The sequence below is a fragment of the Chrysemys picta genome, chromosome 3, assembly GCF_011386835.1.
Source record: "Chrysemys picta bellii isolate R12L10 chromosome 3, ASM1138683v2, whole genome shotgun sequence".
Taxonomy (NCBI): domain Eukaryota; kingdom Metazoa; phylum Chordata; order Testudines; family Emydidae; genus Chrysemys; species Chrysemys picta.
In genome coordinates, this window is record NC_088793.1 from 141529750 (window position 1) to 141548689 (window position 18940).

At 41.9% G+C, this 18940-nt stretch overlaps 1 protein-coding gene across 4 annotated transcripts in view; it reads left to right on the forward strand.

Annotated features, from left to right (window-relative positions):
* Positions 1–18940, forward strand: part of CNST (consortin, connexin sorting protein) — a 100678-nt gene that overhangs the window by 24923 nt on the left and 56815 nt on the right. For all 4 annotated transcript variants that reach the window (XM_005311502.4, XM_065589178.1, XM_042845839.2 and 1 more), the window contains one exon: positions 5741–6179. In XM_005311502.4, the coding sequence (XP_005311559.2) occupies positions 5792–6179 (388 nt within the window). In that variant the 5' untranslated portion in view covers positions 5741–5791. The remainder of the gene's footprint in view (positions 1–5740; positions 6180–18940) is intronic.

The window sequence follows — 18940 nt, forward strand, 5'->3', positions numbered from 1 at the left end:
AGAATCAGGGGAACAGTTTAATTTAATCTGATCTCCCTTTGAGAGGTATTGGGGGACACTACTTGACCTAATGAAGCGTTTCATGGGCCTTTGCATGGTTTTTCTTCCTCCCACATGAAAGCAGCCATCTCTAGGAGAAGTGGCAGATATACGTGCAGAGTGCCAGATAGGATTTCTAAATAGAACTCGATGATGGCTGAGATTGTAATTAATCAGCATTCAGGTCTTGAGTGTGTAATTCTATGTCCAGGTGTTACATAAACAATGAAATACTATATGTTCATTTGATTAAATTACCACTTGCCCAAGAAAATTGCAAACATAAAATGCATAATTATAAACAATTAACAGACCTGTAAATCCCAGTCTCAAAACGGAGATTGAGTTTGAAGAGAAATGTTTTATTATTTTGAACAGGGACGTGGTTATCATTTATAAATCAACATAACTTTAGTTTTGTATTCCTAAAGATTATCGTAAGGGGGGACACTCACCTCTCTGTGAATGCCTCTTGTCGTCTGCGTGTGGTGCTGCAATCTTTTTTTCTCCTGGCTCCCCCTGTAGGTTGTCAACCTCTTTATGTAGGTCTTCAGTGCCTGAGTCTCCGGTTATGTCACACAGTCAATATGAATCCTTTCTGGGGTATTCAAGTCTAAAACAAATACAAACAAAAGTCTTCCAATCCTTGGCTCAAGCTGGGCTCAGCTCCTCCTTCCTGAGAGTGTCTTTTCTCTTCAGTCCCTCTTGGGCTCCTTTAAATCCAGCCCTCTGCTTGGGCTTCTAAAGGAACTGTAGTCCCATCTCAAGACTTAGTAAAGAGTCCCATCAAAACTGCCAGTTTATTCTCACCAGGGGCTTTCAGGCCCGTCTCGGGGCCCCTTTTTGGGGGCTTTTAAACTACCTGTGTCTCCTTTCCAGGGCTTAGGCCACTCCCGCACTGGCTGGTGGGGGAACCCGGGCCTGCCTATTCCTTCGGGTCCCAACCTAGAGATCCTATAAATAGTGGCCACATGATGCTTCCTTTACTTGGTTGTTGCTGGGCCTCTTCCCACCTGGCCTCTTCATCTCTGTCCATTACCTTAGGGCTAGAGCTCTCATGTCCTCACGCTCCCAGGTTTAGCAAATACAGCTCATTGAGCTTCTTTTGGCCAGAGCAAAGCACGCTTCTTTGCCCCTCTGGCCCCAGCTAGGAACTGACCTGCAGCTCCTTTTATCTGAGGTTAGGTCTACACTATGGGGGGGTGAGGGGGGGCGTCGACCTAAGATACGCAACTTCAGCTACGCAAATAGCGTAGCTGAAGTTGTGTATTATAGGTCGACTTACCTGGCTGTGAGGAAGGCAGCGAGTCGACCACTGCCACTCCCCCGTCGACTCCGCTTCCACCTCTCGCTGCGGTGGAGTTCCGGAGTCGATGGCAGAGCAATCGGGGATCGATTTTATCGTGCCTACACTAGATGCAATAAATCGATCCTCGATAGATCGATCGCTACCCGCCGATCCGGCAGGTAGTGAAGACGTGCCCTGAAACTGCTGGGCTCTGCTTGGTTGCATCTGTGCAGCCTTTCTAGGCAGGCCTAGGGGACCCATCTTCACTGCTGCTTTCTTGGGGAGGGATGTAGTAGGATCTTAGGGCTTCTAGCAGGGTTCCTGGAAGGGCCAGGTACACCCCATCACAATTATACTCTAGTGTTTTTTAGTAACTTTTCCTATTCATTCTGGTCTGTTTTGTTTCTTGTTCTCCCGTTTTAACTCCTCATTTCAGCATTATTTCTCTTTAAGGTCTAAATGTGTTTGAACAAGGTGCTTCCCACTAGATGTACAGAATCATCATCTCTGAGCTACCTCCTTCACCCTCAGATCTTTCCTTTGCTTTTGAAATGCATGGCAAAAAATGACATTTTTATAAGTTTAGATGCCCCCCAAAAAAAGTACATAGATCTGCTTTCCACCCAAGTGGGCCTGACTGACAACTCATTAACCTTTCAGCATTGACAGATGTACAACACTTTTCAAAGATGACCAATTTACAAGAAAAGTAAAATTCTCCTTTTTCAAAGCAAAGGAATAACTGGCACCGACCAAACTGATGGTGTGTTCCTAGCCTTACATGCACCTTCTCCGTAAAACTTCTAGAATGTGTATCTTATGAGTTTCCTTGGCAACTGGCCACCATAACATTCCTGGCATTTGCCCAGCTTCACAATCTCCAAATGCTGTGGGAGGTTTTTTATATGGGTAAGTCTGTTGAAAACTATTGAAAAACTTATAGGAAAGCAATTAATGAAGTGGCCCGTGAATATCTAAGAAGTGTGGGGAAATAACCACTTTCTAAGGAAACCTAGGCTACAAGCATGGCAATTGTTCGACAAAACTTGCATTGCAAAAAGGGCAAGGTATTTAAAATAAGCTAATCAAGATGGCTGGTCAAAAGTGCAAGCAAGCTTTTTTTTTTTAAGAAAATGTAGGGAAAATGGGGAGAGGGGCAAGAAAATTATGAAGGTAGAGCATAAACTATCAAAAAAATCTCATTTTCTGGTAGCCACAAATACAGGCTCCAAATTGTTAGCTTTTCTGAGAATCAGGACACTTCTAAGCCTACGTCTACACTAAAGGGGAGGGGGGGTTGATTTAAGATACGCAAATTCAGCTACGTGAATAGTGTAGCTGAATTTGGCGTATCTGATTCGACTTACCCCACTGTGAGGACGGCAGCAAATCGACCGCCGCGGCTCCCCCGTCGACGGTGCTTACTCCTACCTGGGCTGGTGGAGTACGCGCGTCGATTCGGGGATCGATTTTTCGCGTCCCGACGAGACGTGATAAATCGATCCCCGAGAGATCGATTTTCTACCGCCGATCCAGGCGGGTAGTGAAGACCAGCCCTAAGAATGGCTTCTTTCAAGTTTTATTAAGCTTATGTTTATTTTGCTCTGTAACAAATCTTTCTAACAGCATGAACAAATCTCCTAGCTTTCATTTATTTGTGTGCAATATGGTTGACTGAATATTCTATTTTTATTCAAAATTTCTTTTGGCTTTGTAAATAATGTTTAATAGCGCTAGAAGCATACAGTAGTTCTTTGACAACAACGTATTTAAGGATGTTTCCTGTCAGAAGATTTCTGGAGGCCTTGTCTCCAAAAGAAAAGCAGATGGTTATAGATGGAATTATTTGGACAGAATGGAAAATGCTTGAACCAAACGTGAGCAGTATTGCCTAGAAGGCCAGGTGTAATTAGGGTAGCCTCAATGCTTAATTTATGCCAGGGTTTGCTACGGCTGAGCTCCTGTACCTGTAGGCTTGGCAGTTCATAGCCCCTGTGATAAATGAAGGGCGGGGTAGCTCCCTTTGATGGACACGCAGCCAGACAGTTAGCTGTAAAATCCTTCTTGGTAGCTGTTCTCTACTTGCTTTACCTGTAAAGGGTTAAAAAGTCCCCAAGGTAAAGAAAAGAAAGTGGGCACCTGACCAAAAGAGCCAATGGGAAGGCTAGAACTTTAAAAACTGGGGAAAAAACTTTCCCTTTGTCTGTGGTTGTTCTCTCTGAGCTGAAGAGACGGGGCACCAGGAATACTCTGTAAAGTTTGAAACCAGATATGAAAATCATCCAATCATATCTAGAACTACTTTTAACAACCCAAGTATCTAAGTAAATTAGGAATGTTTAGAAAGACGTGATTAGGTTTATTTCTGTTTATATTTAAGGCTTGTGGACTTCTCTGTGCTAACCCTAGATGCTTTTGTTTGCTTGTAACCCTTTAAGCTCACGTGGGGGCCCACAAGGATTCTAAAAATTAATACTTTCCGCTCCAGGCTTGTATTAAACTCCCAAGGTTACGGCTTTTCTCTGACCTTGGCTTGGTAAACACTGCCACCACCCAAATGCAAAAAACTCCCTTGGACCCAGGAAGGAGCACTTGGAAATTCCTCACAGTGGGGTACCCTCAAACCCTTTCACACCCCTCCTTTGGGGAAGAGCTGAGAAAGAAAACAAAGAAAATTAGCTGTTGCCACCAGCTAATCAAACAATATATGCACAAACCTCTTAGGACGTCCAAAATCCAATCCTGTTCTTAAAAAAGGTAAATTTTATTAAAAACAAAAAGGAAGAAAAGAAATCTGGAATTTAGCCTTTTGCTAGATTTTAAAAGAGCAATTCCAAAAAATTAAGCACCCAAAATAGCTTTCCTGGGGTTCAGCTTAAAGGTTACACACAAACAAAAGCATCCTAGCTGTGGGTTTGCTGCATCAGTTATGATTGTAAAAAAAAATTGCTTGAGCCCCAGCACCTCTTTCATTACAAATTAAGAATTGGTAGCCTGGTGTATATGGTGCTTCAACATAATCCCGTTGGTAGCCTCTACTGCCTATGGTCATCTGCTTTTTGCCCTCCTTTCTTCCCTCCTCCCACCCCCCATTGAGAGTGCCTAAAGGGCAGGTGACAGTTAGCAAACTACCTCCTTTCCCTCAGGTTCAGTACTCAGTGGTGTGCATGAGGTCTTGGTGGCACATGATGGCAGTATTTACAACTCCTTGTGCCAGGCAATTTGACCCTACCAGTGTTCTCTTTAAATCTAGGGTTCCTTAGGTGCCATTCAATCTTTTGTTCCACTGAAAAGTACTTAAAAGTAAAGCAAAACAAAATCACAAGCACACTTTATTAAGTCTGTATTTCATCTGAAATGTTGATTTCTTTAGGGCCATTACATAAATCTGGATAAAATATTCTGCTTACGGCTTGTTCTGTAAAATGTCTTCTTTTTTTTTTTGTCCTTAAAATGTTTGGAAGTTTTTCTAAACTTTGCTTTAATACAAGTGTGCAGTGCATTTTTAGGTTTATTACTTAAACACTTCAGATTATTTTTATACTGTGTATGTATTGGAGTGATGCATCATTATGATGGTTTGATAACTTAGGTCATCAGCACCGTGATGCTTGTAAAAGCCAAAGAAGTAAGCAGTCAATACAAATGTAGAATTACCTCAGTAAGAACAGTACAACTTTCTCTTGTTGGGGTCTACTTTTGCCTTGTTGCACATATCAATTTAATTTCAGCATTCATTGAAACTATGTATGCACAAAAAGGCAAAATTTACCTGAGTTATGGGGGAGGGGTTTGTTTCTTAAAGCTCCATCTGCTGCTTTGTGTGCTGAAAATATGTTTAATGCTCTCTTGAAAACAATGTGATAATTTAATTCAGTAAACAATTTTCCTGTATATTTAACTGTTGTAACAGTGCTCTTTTGCATATCTGAAGTGATATTGTGTATGGCAGAATAGGAGTTCTCTTGTTTGTCTCCCACCATTTTTATTTCTCACCGGCCTTTTTTTACCTCAGCCGAACCACATCTCTTTATTCAACAAAAATTGTTTCATTTTATTTGTTTAAAAATCTAGATAAGGAGTTTATTTCCTAGTTACTGATAATATTGTGAATACTACTGTGGAGGACACACATGTACATACAAATATATAATTGATTCCAGTAAAAAGGCCCACAATGTAGCCTCCTGTCTTCCAGACCAGTATTGACAATGTACATTAATATGGTTTTAACATGTAGAGAAATTTTGTTATATGTGTTGTGATGTGGCAGTAGTGCTGCTGTATTTAAGGGCCTCTTAAAATTTTTCAGGAAGACATACCTTGGCTAGCTTAATTCTATATTGGCTGAAATTAGACATAAAGACCCTCTCTTCCATATTTGTTAATATTTTTTCTGATTTTATATTTTAGACCTAAGAATCGTTTTGACAGAGTTTAAGCTGTTCAACAAGGGGTGCTCTAATGGATGACGGAGAATTTCCTTCCAATGATCTACTGATAGACTTAAAGGACAGACTTCTTGCTGGTGACAGTGTGGGAAATGTGGGAACTCGTTTGGCTTCTTCATCTGATGAAAATGAAAATCAGCTTGATGGTGATAGGAGTGAGGTCCTGACCAGCAGTGACAGTGCAATGGGAATGCATGAAAAGGTTGAGCAGGACAATATCAATAATAATGAAAATGTGGACAGTGGAGACTGTACACCAAGCTGCAAAGAAGTTGAGACTGAGAAGAATTCTGAAAGTTTCCATATGGACATACATAGAGAGGAAAAGCTTGTTCTAGAAAAATGGACAGATGGAAAAAGAAGTCCAACTTGCAAAAAAGACTCCGTTAGAAAATCTACAGGTACTTTCAAAAATTATATATTCTTGTTTGTTTCGTTTTGAATAATGAAGCTCTGGTTCAATGCCATGAGTCAGTCATATTTACAACTAATGTACACACTTGTTTTTAATTTCAACAACTTTCAGTAAAATGGTATTATTTATTGACATGCTGACAATAGTAAATGGTTTATTTTTATTTTATTTATTTATTTTATTTAGATAGAAAATTCAGAGCTCAAAATCTAAACCAGTGAGAGACAGTAAATAATATACACTGGGGAAATAAATGAATGGATAAATTACTGACTGAATTTCTGCCTGAAGTCCAAATACAGAGAACATGTTTCTTGATCATTTGAGTCTTCAAAGGCAAGATTTTGGTGTCCTATTAAGGCATCAACATTTGAAAACTTGGCTTCAGTCATAAAATATTTTGATCTTGGACTGCTATTACCAGAATTTACTTAGGTTTCCCAAGCTTAATAAATACTTCTACTACGTACAGCTTGAGTAACACACTGTCCATAAAATGTGTGTAAAGCTGCTGCCAAGTTTTTAGATGGTTTAAAGATCTACAGTTAAATTTGGAAGAGTGAATTATACAAAGTGGCTAAGGCTAATTTTTAAAATAATTTTCTATTACATGTTCTGCTTGTTTGAAATGTTCCTTCGTGAACATATGTTTGTGTTGATATTGATTTTATCATGTCAGGTTTTAAACTTTTTGTAGTATTGCAAAATATACTGGTGAATACAGTACATTTTGTTTTAACCTCATTGGTATCTTGGAGGATTGTTTAAAGGTCGTTGGGTAGGATTCAGTGATGCCCAAACTGATTTTTTTCTACAATTTTTTTTTCCTCTTTGTTGTTGAATTTTTGGGCGCTCGGCTGAGAATTAACAGCTAAACTGACTAGCCATGTACAATAGCAGGCATTTTCAAAGTCACTTTTTTCATCTTGCCCCACCAAAGCTACCCACTAAATAATCATTTTGTTTTTCCATAGAAATGTATGTTTTCAAACTAAGGCTTTACCAAGGCTTTACATTCTGGTGGGTGGTTTTATAACACTTTATTCGCTGTGCCCAAGAATTGTTGCCAGTGTTTTGTAACATTTTCCTTGAAAGATTTTTCAAATAAACCAGTTAGGGTGAAGGAGAAGGGGAACTGTGGTCTGCCAGTGAGATTGGGTGTGCATTTTGGTGAATTTTCAGTTGTTTTCATATCCATATCCTAATTCAAGGCCTAAGGAGATCTATGGTTTGGATAAACATCTAGAAGTTTGGATATTTATCTGAACTTACAGAAACTTCCCCATATGAAAGTCTATGGTCCTCTCCCACACCCCTCCTCCCTCCCTACTTGAAAGAAACACTCCAGCAATAGCCTCTTACTACTTATAGTTGTTTCCTTGAGGAAAATGTCCTCCTCCATAGTGTTTGTGCCAGTCCATCTTCAGGATGCCTTTCTTTGTGGCAATGGGGGAGACATAAGCTTGGATTTGAGATATTTTGGTTCAATAATACATCTGAAGACTAATGAGCACAAAATGCAAGCAGCGAAGAATATATTTTAAAGCATGCGTGCCTTCAAAATAATTGTCAGATATAAGATCTTAAATCCATACAAGTGTAAACAAACCAGAAGCTGATGATTTGAGAATTAAGTTAACTTGAGTGTAGAGTGTGTTTTGACAGATGGACTCTAGTGTTAACATTTTGATTTCATCCATATTTGTTTACAGAGACGTGGGCATTAATGATTCTGCCAGGTATGACCCTGAGCAGCTCAGTAGTGACTATAGGTCTCTGGGAGTGAGGGTGAAAGAGTCAGGGTCACAGGTGGCGGTCTCGTGCACCCTGCCAGGTGAGGGAAAGGGCCAGATGCATTGTGGAGATGAATGCATGGCTACGCAGATGATGCCGACAAGAGTCCTTTGGCTTTCTTGATCATGGGATTCTGTTCCCTGGAGGAGGACTTCTGGGAAGAGATGGGGTCCATCTGATGAAGGGGAAGAGCATTTTGGGACACCAACTCACCAATCTAGTGCAGAGGGCTTTAAACTAGGTTCAAAGGGGGCAGGTGACCAACGGGTAAGTATTTAAAAAAAAATATATATTTTTTTTACCTTGACAGGGGGCTGGAAGTTGGGGATGAAATGGAAGATTACAGTAGGGTCAATAGGAGCAACAAGAAGGAAAACATTGGGGGAATCTGCTCAACATTTTAGATGTCAGTACACAAATGTAAGGCGTCTGAGGAGTAGACGGAAAAACTGGAAGTCTAATTACAAAAGCTAAATTATGACTTAATTGGCATCACAGAGACTTGGGGGGATAAATCTCATGGCTGGAGTATTGGCATAGAAGGGGAGAGCTTGTTCAGGAAGGACAGGCAGGGGAAAAAGGAGCTGTTGTTACACTGTACATCAACAATATATACACTTGTTCTGAGGTCCAGGAGGAGGTGGGATGCGGCCCAGTTGAAAGTCTCTGGATGAAGATAGAAGGTGGAAAAAACAGGAATGATGTCATGGTACGGGTCTATTGTAGACAACCAAATCAGGAAGAGGAGGTGATGAGGAATTTCTAGAACAAATAATAGAAATATCCAAAACACAAGACGTGGTAGTAATGCGGGATTTCAAATACCTAGATATCTGCTGGAAAAGTAATATGGGAAAACACAATAAGTTCTTGGAATGTGTTGGGAACAACTTCTTGTTTCAGAAGGTGAAGAAAGTAAATGGGGAGATAGCCATTTAAGACTTGATTCTGACCAACAAGGAGGAGTTGGTTACAAATCTAAAGATGGATGGCAGCTTTGGTAAAAGTGATTGTGAAATGAGAGATTTCATCATCTGCGGAAAGGAAGGAGTAAGAGCAGTGGAATAGAGACAGTGGATTTAAAAAAAGCAGAGTTTAACAAACTGAGAGAACTATTAGATCCCATGGGAAGAAAACCTAAGAGGGGAAAAGGAATTTGGGAGAGTTGGCAGTTGCTGAAAAACAATATTTAGGGTACAACAGCAAACTATCCTGATGTGAAGAAAAATAGTAAGAGGCCAATATGGCTGTAAGGAACTCTTGAACTATTTGTTTATTTAGAAAATTTTAACAAGTTTACAAATCTTGGCCATCTAAATATCAGACACAATACAACAATCATTACAACAGTGAGCTTTTGTTTAGAGAAACATTTAAATCATTGGATCTCTGTTTAACAAGGAGTTACCAAGATGCAGAGTGAGCATCTTTACATTATGCCGACATGTTGTTTATAGTGATTCTATTAAATTGAGGAAAGTCTCTGATTGCATACATTTAACAGACCAGGCATGGCTATCAAATGTTAATACTGAAAAAACATTAGAACATCAGATGGTTTTGCTGGGATTTTTTTTGCAGGTCAATGTACTTTGAGTATTGAGTACAAGGTAATCAGATATCTCAGCATCTATTTGTGCTCTTACTGTTTTGCTGGGTACATCATTGTGTTAACTTTTCCATAACAACCACCTCCCATATTTTTTTGGAACCATTCCTGTAGAGTTGGATTATTGTTCTTTTTCCAATAGGAGGCTATCTGTAGCCTAGCAGCTACTAGCAGATGTGAGATTAATGCTTCATTTCCTTCTGTGTGACTATTTCTGCTAGGAAGCCCCAGGAGGATTACCAAAGGATCATTTGGTAATAAATGTCCAATCATTTGTGATATTTGGTTACAAATTGCATCCCAATACACTAATGACAGGACACAACCAACATATATGCATAAAATCTGCTGTTTCACCACAATTTTTCCAACATTTATCCCATTTAATCTCTATTTGTTTTAAACTTAATTGATGTGAGGTACCATTGAAACAATATCTGAAAGACATTTTCTTTTATTGTGCTACAGACTCTGGTTTCTGGTCCCCTTTTCCAGATCAAACCCCATTCCTCTGTGGTAATTTGTCTATCCAGATTCTTTTCCAAGTGTTTCATCTATGGACTTTTTTTTTTTTTCATTACAAAAGTTGTCTGCAAAGATTGATGTAAATGAGTTACAATTTTTCGTTTCCAAATACCATCCTGTTCATTAGCTTTCTTTGTAAAACAGCTTTTCTAGACAGTTGAGAAACATGCCCAACTTGAAAGTTCAAGTACAATAGGAGAGTGGGCCAGTAAAAGTTAGTTTTGATCTCTAAAAAGGTTAGAAAAGTTTCTTTACAGAATAGTTGGCCAATCATTTGTATTCCATGGCACTCTCAATCTTTAAAGCTTTCTGATTTGTGACTTGGATTATGATCTGGATTATTTGCAATGTCTGTCCTTGGCAAGGAAAAATAACTTACTTTATCTCCAGTTCTATCCCAAATTCATGAAGTAGCTTTTGCTAAAGGACGTGTATAAATTTCTGGAGGGTGGGTTTTTTAATTAATTCTTGGGAGTCTAGTGATATTTATACGGCCACAATTTTCTTGTTCAATAGAGAGACCCAGTCTTTGGTTGGGTTAGAACACACACAATCCACTACTGCTTTAAACTGGCTGTCTTGTAGTACCATAAAATATATGGAACAGTTAGTCCACTCTGTTAAATGGGTCTGTTCAAAGTATCTGCATTTACTCTTGGTCTTTTCTTATTCTGTGTAGTCTAACAACATCCCTTGTATTCCACATCAGGAACATTTTTATGACCTGAAAATCCAACAGAAATCCTACAAAAGGTGGAAACGTGGAAAAATTGCTAAGAATGAGTACCAAAGAATAGCACAAGCATGTAGATATAAAATTAGAAAGTTTAAGGCATAACATGAGTTACATCTAGCCATATAAAAGGTGATAAGAAGAGGTTTTATAAATACCTTAGGAGCAAGAGTCAGACAAAGGAAAGTGTAGGTCCGCTATTTATCGGAGAAGGAGAGCTAATAATGGACAACACCAAGAGCTGAGATGTTTAATGTCTCTTTTGCCTCAGTCTTCACTAAAAAAGTTAATTGTGACCTAGTACTTAGCACAGGAGTGGGCAAATTACGGCCCGCGGGCCGCTTCTGGCCTGTCAGACCTTTTAATCCAGCCCTCGAGCTCACCACGGAGCAGGTTCGGTGGCTTGCCCTTCTCTGGCATACCAGCCAGGGAGTGGGGTCGGAGGGCTTTCTGCACGGCTCCTGCAAGCAGCAGCATGTCCCCCCTCTGGCTCCTATGTGTAGGGACAGCCAGCCCAGGGGGCTCCACACGCACGCTGCCCACGCCCCAAGTGCCGCCCCCTGCAGCTGCAGGAGGCGCTGCCTGCAGATGGGGCAGCGCGCAGAGCCGTCTGGCCACACTTCCGCGTAGGAGCCGGGGGGGGGAACGTGCCGCTGCTTCCGGGAGCTGCTTGAGGTAAGCACCATCTGGAGCCTGCACCCCTGACCCTCCCCCACCATCGCGCGTGCCTCAACCCCCTGCCCCAGCTCTGATCTCACTCCCGCTCTCCGAACCCCTCGGTACCAGCCCAGCACACCCTCCTGCACCCCAAACCCTCATCCCCTGCTCCACCCCAGAGCCCACATCCCCCAGCCGGAGCTCTCAACACCCCCCACCCCTGCACCCTAACCCCCTGCCACAGCCCGGAGCCTCCTCCCATACCCTGAACTCCTCATTTCTGGCCCCACCCCAGAGCCTGCACCCCCAGTCAGAGCCCGCACCCCACCCCCAATTTCGTGAGCATTCATGGCCCACCATACAATTTCCATACCCAGATGTGGCCCTCAGGCCAAAAAGTTTGCCCACCTCTGGCTTAACACAATTAATCTTAACAACAAGGGGAAAGAAACACAAATCAAAATAGGGAAAGAACAGGTTAAATCATATTTATAAAGTTAGATGTATTTCAGTCAGCAGGGCCTGACACAATGTATGCTAAAAATACTTAAGGAACTAGCTGAAGCAATCTCAGAAGCATTAATGATTATCTTCAATACCTCATGGAGGACAGGTGAAATCCCAGAGAAATGAAGAAGAGCAAATATAGTATCTATATTTAAAAGGAGACTAAAGAGGACCCAGGGAATTATGACCAGTGAACCAACTTCGATACCTGGAAAGATACTAAAACAAATTATTAAACAATCCATTTGTATACACCTAGAGGATAATAGAGTGATAAGTAATAGCCGTCATGGATTTCTCAAGAAGAAATCATAGAAATGTAAGGCTGGAAGGGACCTAGAAAAGTCAAGTCCAACTCTCTGGACTGAGGAAGGACCAAGTAAATTTAGACTCTCTCTGCCAGATATTTGTCTAACCTGTTTTTAAAAACCTCAGACGATAGGGATTCCATAACCTCCTCTGGAAGCCTTATTCCAGTGCTTTAACTAGCCTCACACTTAAAAGTTTTTCCTTTTAACCTACATTTTCCTTGCTGCAGATTAAGCCCAGTAGTTCTTGTCCTACCTCCAGTAGATATGGAGAACAATTGATCACCATCCTCTCATAACAGTCCTTAACATAGTTGAAGACTGTTAACAAGTCCCCCCTCAGTCGTCTTTTCTCAAGACTAAACATGCCCAGTTTTTTAAACCTTTCCTCATAGGTCAGGTTTTCTAAACCATTTATCATCTTTGTAGCTCTACTCTGGACTCTCTCCAGTTTGTCTATATCTTTCCTTAAGAACTGGACACAGTACTCCAGCTGCGGCCTCACCTGTGCTGAGTAGTAGGACGATTCTCTCCTGTGTCTTGCATATGACACTCCTGTTAATACACCACAGAATGATGTTTAGCATGGGAGCATAATGCAGTAAAATCTTATTCCATGATCAAATTAGTGATAAAAAGGTAAGGGATCTGTCATTTGATTTGTAAACATCTACAGAATCATAATTTCAATGGTATCACCCTCTGCAGTGTGGCAATGAGAACTGGCTATCCCCTGGCTCCCAGCTCCAGGTCCTCCGGTTGCTGGAAATTTTAATAATACGTCATTGGAAATGGGTCAAGTTGAGTATCATTCAAAAGCCTCTTTCTCCCATGAATATAATGGTACCAAATACGATAAACCTAGAACAGTTATATAGATATATATTTGAGAAAATGTTTAAAAATCAATGCTTTTTAAATAATACTTTAACACAGGGATGCATTGCTTTGGTAATCCTAGGGAAGTTAGCCTTGACATCTGTGAGTGAAAACATTTATTTATCTCAGTCATCATCAGTGTCATCTCTGTATAGGGCACTGCTGCTCGACATGTCACACTGATCCTCATCCACACTGCACTCACACATCCCCATACAAGACAGACTGCTGGCCAAATGTTTGCAGGGTGGTGAGCATCTGGTTCTTTACATATAAGCATTTGATTAGCTGAAGGATGGATTCAGGAGTGCATGGTACTTCAGACGTAAGTAGTGTGATCTATTCATCCTCCAAGACTCTTTGTGCCCAATAGGGGAGGGTACTTTTGGATATGCTCTTTCTTCCGGGAGCCATTCCATTGCTGGATAATAGCAGATATAAATGCACCCCTTGTCGGTGGCAGTTTGTCTCCATTTTCTGCTAGGAAAACATCCACCGATGTAGCTCTGCAAGTGTTGTAATGTTGGTCTTCAAATGATAAACTCAGAGCATGAATGCCTCCAGTGAATTTATGACCTCATCAGTGACTGTCTCAGCCAATCCGAGCACCTACAGAGTGAGGAAAAAGGCTTCGGAGACTGAACCAAATGAGTTCCAGTCAGATAGCTTGGAACTTTCAGTAGTGTCATATCCTGAAAGGACATGGAAGTCTAGCAGTGCATCAGATTTTAATGGACCAAGTGATCGGTACAAATCTCTGACCCTTGTGGAGAACCACTAGATACCCCCATCCAGTTTGACAGTGAACCATTGATAATTACCATATCCTCATTCATAAGCCTAATTTTTTTTTTTAGTAAAAAAGGGAAACACCAGAGACGGGGGTCGGCTTATGAACTGGTATAGAGAGGGAGAGGTGGGACACAGCCCCTCCCTCCAACAGAGGGAGCAAGGAGAGGCAGCAGAGCCAGAAGGGAAAAGGCGGGGCCAGAGTCTCTCCACTTCTGGCCACGCTGCTCTCCCCCCAGCCTCCGAAGCAGCTGCAGCTCCGGGGCTGGCAGGCTGCAGCCGTGCCACTCGGCCCTGCCCCCCCAGAGAAGGCTGTGGCCGCGCCGCCCGGCCCGCTGGAACATGCTGCGGTCACGCCTCCCGGTCTGGCCCGCCAGAGCAGGCTGTGGTTGCGCTGCCCAGCCTGCCGGAGCAGCTCCAGCCAGGCCAGAGACATCCTCCCCTGACCCTCCCCAGATAAGGTGAGATGGGATGGGGAGGTGTGGGGGTCCCAGGCTAAGGGTGGGGTCATGTGAGGGGTGGTCACAGGGGTTACTCCCCTGAATCCCAGCTTCTCCCCCCTCGCCCCCCCCCCCCCCAAAAAAAATTTCCCCACCAGTTGCTGTCCTGGCCCGTCAGGGTAAGCAGCTGGCGTGCTGGGATGCTTTGTTTACTTAGGTTTACCTCTGTGCCTGTGGACGCTCGAGGTAAACAAACCATCTCGACCCACCAGCGGCTTATCCTGATGGCCCGGGAGCCAAAGTTTGCTGACCCCTGAATTATAGGGTCGACTTATAAACGGGTTATAAAGTATATACCGAGTATATACAGTATCTTTGGGTATGATTTAGGGCCCTACCAAATTCACAGTGTATTTTGGTGAATTTCACAGTCATAGGATTTTAAAAATCATAAATTTCATGATTTCAGATATTTAAATCTGAAATTTCATGATATTCTAACTGTAGGGGTTCTGACCCAAAAGGGGGTGGGTCAGAAGGTTATTGTAGGGGTTCACGGTATTGCCACCCTTACTTCAGTGCTGCTGATGGCGGTGATGCTGCCTTCAGAGCTGGGCAGCCGGAGACCGGCAGCTGCTGGCTGGGAGCCCAGCTTGGAAGGCAGCACCACTGCTAGCAGAAGTAAGGATGGCATGGTATGGTATTGCTACCCTTACTTCTGTGCTGCTGCCTTCAGAGCTGGGCCCTTGGCCAGTAGCTGCCGCTCTCCAGCCACCGAGCGCTGAAGGCAGTGCAGAAGTAAGGGTGGCAATACCATTAATCCTCCTAAAATAACCTTGCGGCACCCTTCCCCCCCCCCAACTCCCTTTTGAGTCAGGGCCCCCAATTTGAGAAACACTGGTCTCCTCTGAAATCTGTATAGTATAGGGTAAAAGTACACAAAAGACCAGATTTCACCGTGGAGACTAGATTTCATGGTCTGTGACGCGTTGTTCACAATGTGAATTTGGTAGGGCCCGAAGTATGATCTTTCAACTAGTTGTGCATCCACCTTATAGTAAATTAATCTAGACTATATTTCCCTAGTTTGCTTATGAGGACATCTTATGGGACTGTGTCATGGGGTCTCTACTCACTGCAGGTGGCCCCTCCTCCTGGCTGTTCTGGGAATTAACTCTCTTCCAGGTCCAATGCCTTCATTTGCAGTCTCACCCAGGAGGTGCAGCTTCCTCTTCATGACTTGGCCCTCTGGCCAGGTCACTAAGTGGTTTACCCTTCTAGGGTATAGGGTCTCACTAGACTTGCTGTCCAGGCTATGCCACTTTACAAATCCATGTCTAAATTTATCATCTGCTATCTTCTCTGTGTACTCTTTGGAATTGCTGTTGTCTGGATTTATTTTCTCCGCTTCGTGACTTTACGCATTCACAGGGTAAAATCTTGACCCTATTGATGTCAATGTGAGCTTTGACATTGACTTCAATGAGGCGAGGATTTCACTCGGACTATGAAAACAAAAGGTCCTGTGAAAATCCATATTGACATTTCAAGTAGTGTATCATTAGAGAGACATAAGAAGAATTACAAGGGGAATGTTATAGCATGCTCTGATTGGATCTGTTTCAGTACTATGGCATGGTATAAAAACTTGGGAATTTCTCAGAAGAGCAAATAAATGAATGCTTAGGAAATTGGCTTTGTGACCGCCAAGACTTGGAAGATTGGATATTGGGTGATAAAGAAATTATATCTTCTTTACAGTTAGTTTTCCTCAGTTTGCTCAGTGCACGGTTCCAGAGATTTCACATGAGAAGTGTATCTCTACGTGGAAACTCTAGGCTATATTTGAACTAGGACTGTTGATTAATCGCAGTTAACTCACAGGATTAACTCAAAAAATTAATCATGATTAATTGCAGTTATAATCGCGCTGTTAAACAATAGAATACCAATTGAAATGTATTACATATTTTGGATGTTTTTCTACATTTTTATATATACTGGATTCTGTGTTGTAATTGAAATCAAAGTGGATATTATTTTTTATTATAAATATTTGCACTATAAAAATGATAAGAAATATTTTTCAATTAATCTCATACAAGTACTGTAGTGCAATCTTTGTCGTGAAAGTGCAATTTACAAATGTAGATTTTTTTTTTGTTACATAACTGCACTCAAAAACAAAACAATGTAAAACTTCAGAGCCTACTAGTCCACTCAGTCCTACTTCTTGTTCAGCCAATTGCGAAGACAAACAAATTTGTTTACATTTACAGGAGATACTGCTGCCTGCTTCTTATTTACAAAGTCATCTGAAAGTGAGAACAGGTGTTTGCATGACACTTTTGTAGCTAACGTTGCAAGGTATTTACATGCCAGATATGCTAAACTAGGGATCGGCAACCTTTGGCACGCGGCTCACCAGGGTAATCACCCTAGCGGGCTGGGCCAGTTTGTTTACCTGTCGCGTCTGCAAGTTCGGCCGATCGCGGCTCCCACTGTGTCTAAAGATCTGCCTGATAACTGAAAGCCCAGTTTACTGTATATACCAGGGATCAGCAACCTTTGACATGCGGCACGCCAGGATAAGCACCCTGGTGGGCCGGACTGGTTTGTTTACCTGCCTGCTCCAGGCCTATGGGGGCGGCGGGAAGTGGCGGCAAGCACATCCCTCAGCCCGCACTGCTTCCCGCAGCCCCTATTGGCCTGGAGCAGCGAACCGTAGGCAGTGGGAGCTGCGATCGGCTGAACCTGCGGACGTGGTAAGTAAACAAAACGGCCCAGCCTGGCAGGGTGCTTACCCTGGCGGTCCACGTGCCAAAGGTTGCCGATCCCTGTGCTAAACACTCATATGTCCCTTCAAGCTTCAGCCACTATTCCAGAGGACATGCTTCCATGCTGATGGTGCTCGTTAAAAAAATAATGCATTAATTAAATTTTGTGATTGAACTCCTTGTGAGAGAATTGTATGTCTCCTGTTCTTTTTTACCCACATTCTGCCATATATTTCATGTTAATGCAGTCTCTGATGATGACCCAGCACATGTTCATTTTAAGAATACTTTTGCTGCAGATTTGACAAAACACAAAGAAGGTGAGATTTCTAAAAATAGCTACAGCACTCGACCCAAGTTTTAAGAATCTGAAGTGCCATCCAAAATCTGAGGGACGAGGTGTGGCGCATGCTTTCAGAAATCTTAAAAGAGCAACTCTCAGATGTGGAAGCTACATTACCCGAACCACCAAAAAAGAAAATCTATCTTCTGCTGGTGGCATCTGACTCAGATAATGAAAATGAACATGCGTTGGTCCGCTTGGCTTTGGTTCGCTATCGAGCAGAACCCGTCATCAGCATGGACGCAGGCCCTCTGGAATGGTGGTTGAAGCATGAAGAGACATATGAATCTTTCGCGCATCTGGCACGTAAATATCTTGTGATGCTGGCTAGAACAGTGCCATGCGAACGCCTGTTCTCACTTTCAGGTGACATTGTAGACAAGAAGCGGGTAGCATTATCTCCTGCAAATTGTAACCAAACTTGTTTGTCTGAGCAATTGGCTGAAGTAGGACTGAGTTGATTTGTAGGCTCTAAAGTTTTACATTGTTTTATTTTTGAATGCGGTCATTTTTTTTTACATAATTCTATATTTTTTAAGTTCAGCTTTGATGATAAAGAGATTGCACTACAGTACATGTATTAGCTGAATTGAAAAATACTATTTTGTTGTTTACAGTGCAAATATTTGTAATAAATATACAGTGAGCACTGTAAACTGTATTCTGTGCTGTAATTGAAATCAATATATTAGAAAATGTAGAAAACATTCCAAAATATTTAAATAAATGGTATTCTATTATTGTTTAACAGCACAATTAATCCTGATTAATTTTTTTAATTGCTTGACCGCCCTAAAACAAATACAAGCCCTGAATGACTGAAAGTGTTCAGATGGTCAATTAAGGCCACCCAGACAACTAATTCTGTCCCCTGACACCATTCTGAGAACAACCAGAAAATCTGAGATAGCTTTATCCTTCTATCACACAAGTTAATGAAAAGTAAAAGAGAAGTATTAACACTTTTTGTGGTCGCTAATGAACTTAATTTGTGTATGGATGGATAAAATAGTTTGAGTTTCGGGTGGTTGTTAGATTACATGATTTTGTGTGTGTGTGTGTGTGTGTGTGTGTGTGTGTGTGTGTGTGTGTGCACGTGCAAAATGGAACCTTTATACCTGGAAATTCCATCATTTAAAAATTTTTGTGTTTAAGAAAATGGTCATGTTCATTTAAGGCAGGAGTTCTCAACCTTTTTCTTTCTGAGCTGTGCCTCCCCCTCTCCCCCCCAAAATGCTATAAAAACTCCATGGCCCACCTGTGCCAAAACAACTGTTTTTCTGCATATAAAAGCCAGGGCTGGCATTAGGAGATAGCAAGCAGGGCAATTACCTAGGGCCTCATGCCATAGGGGGACATGCAAAGCTAAGTTGCTCAGGCTTTGGT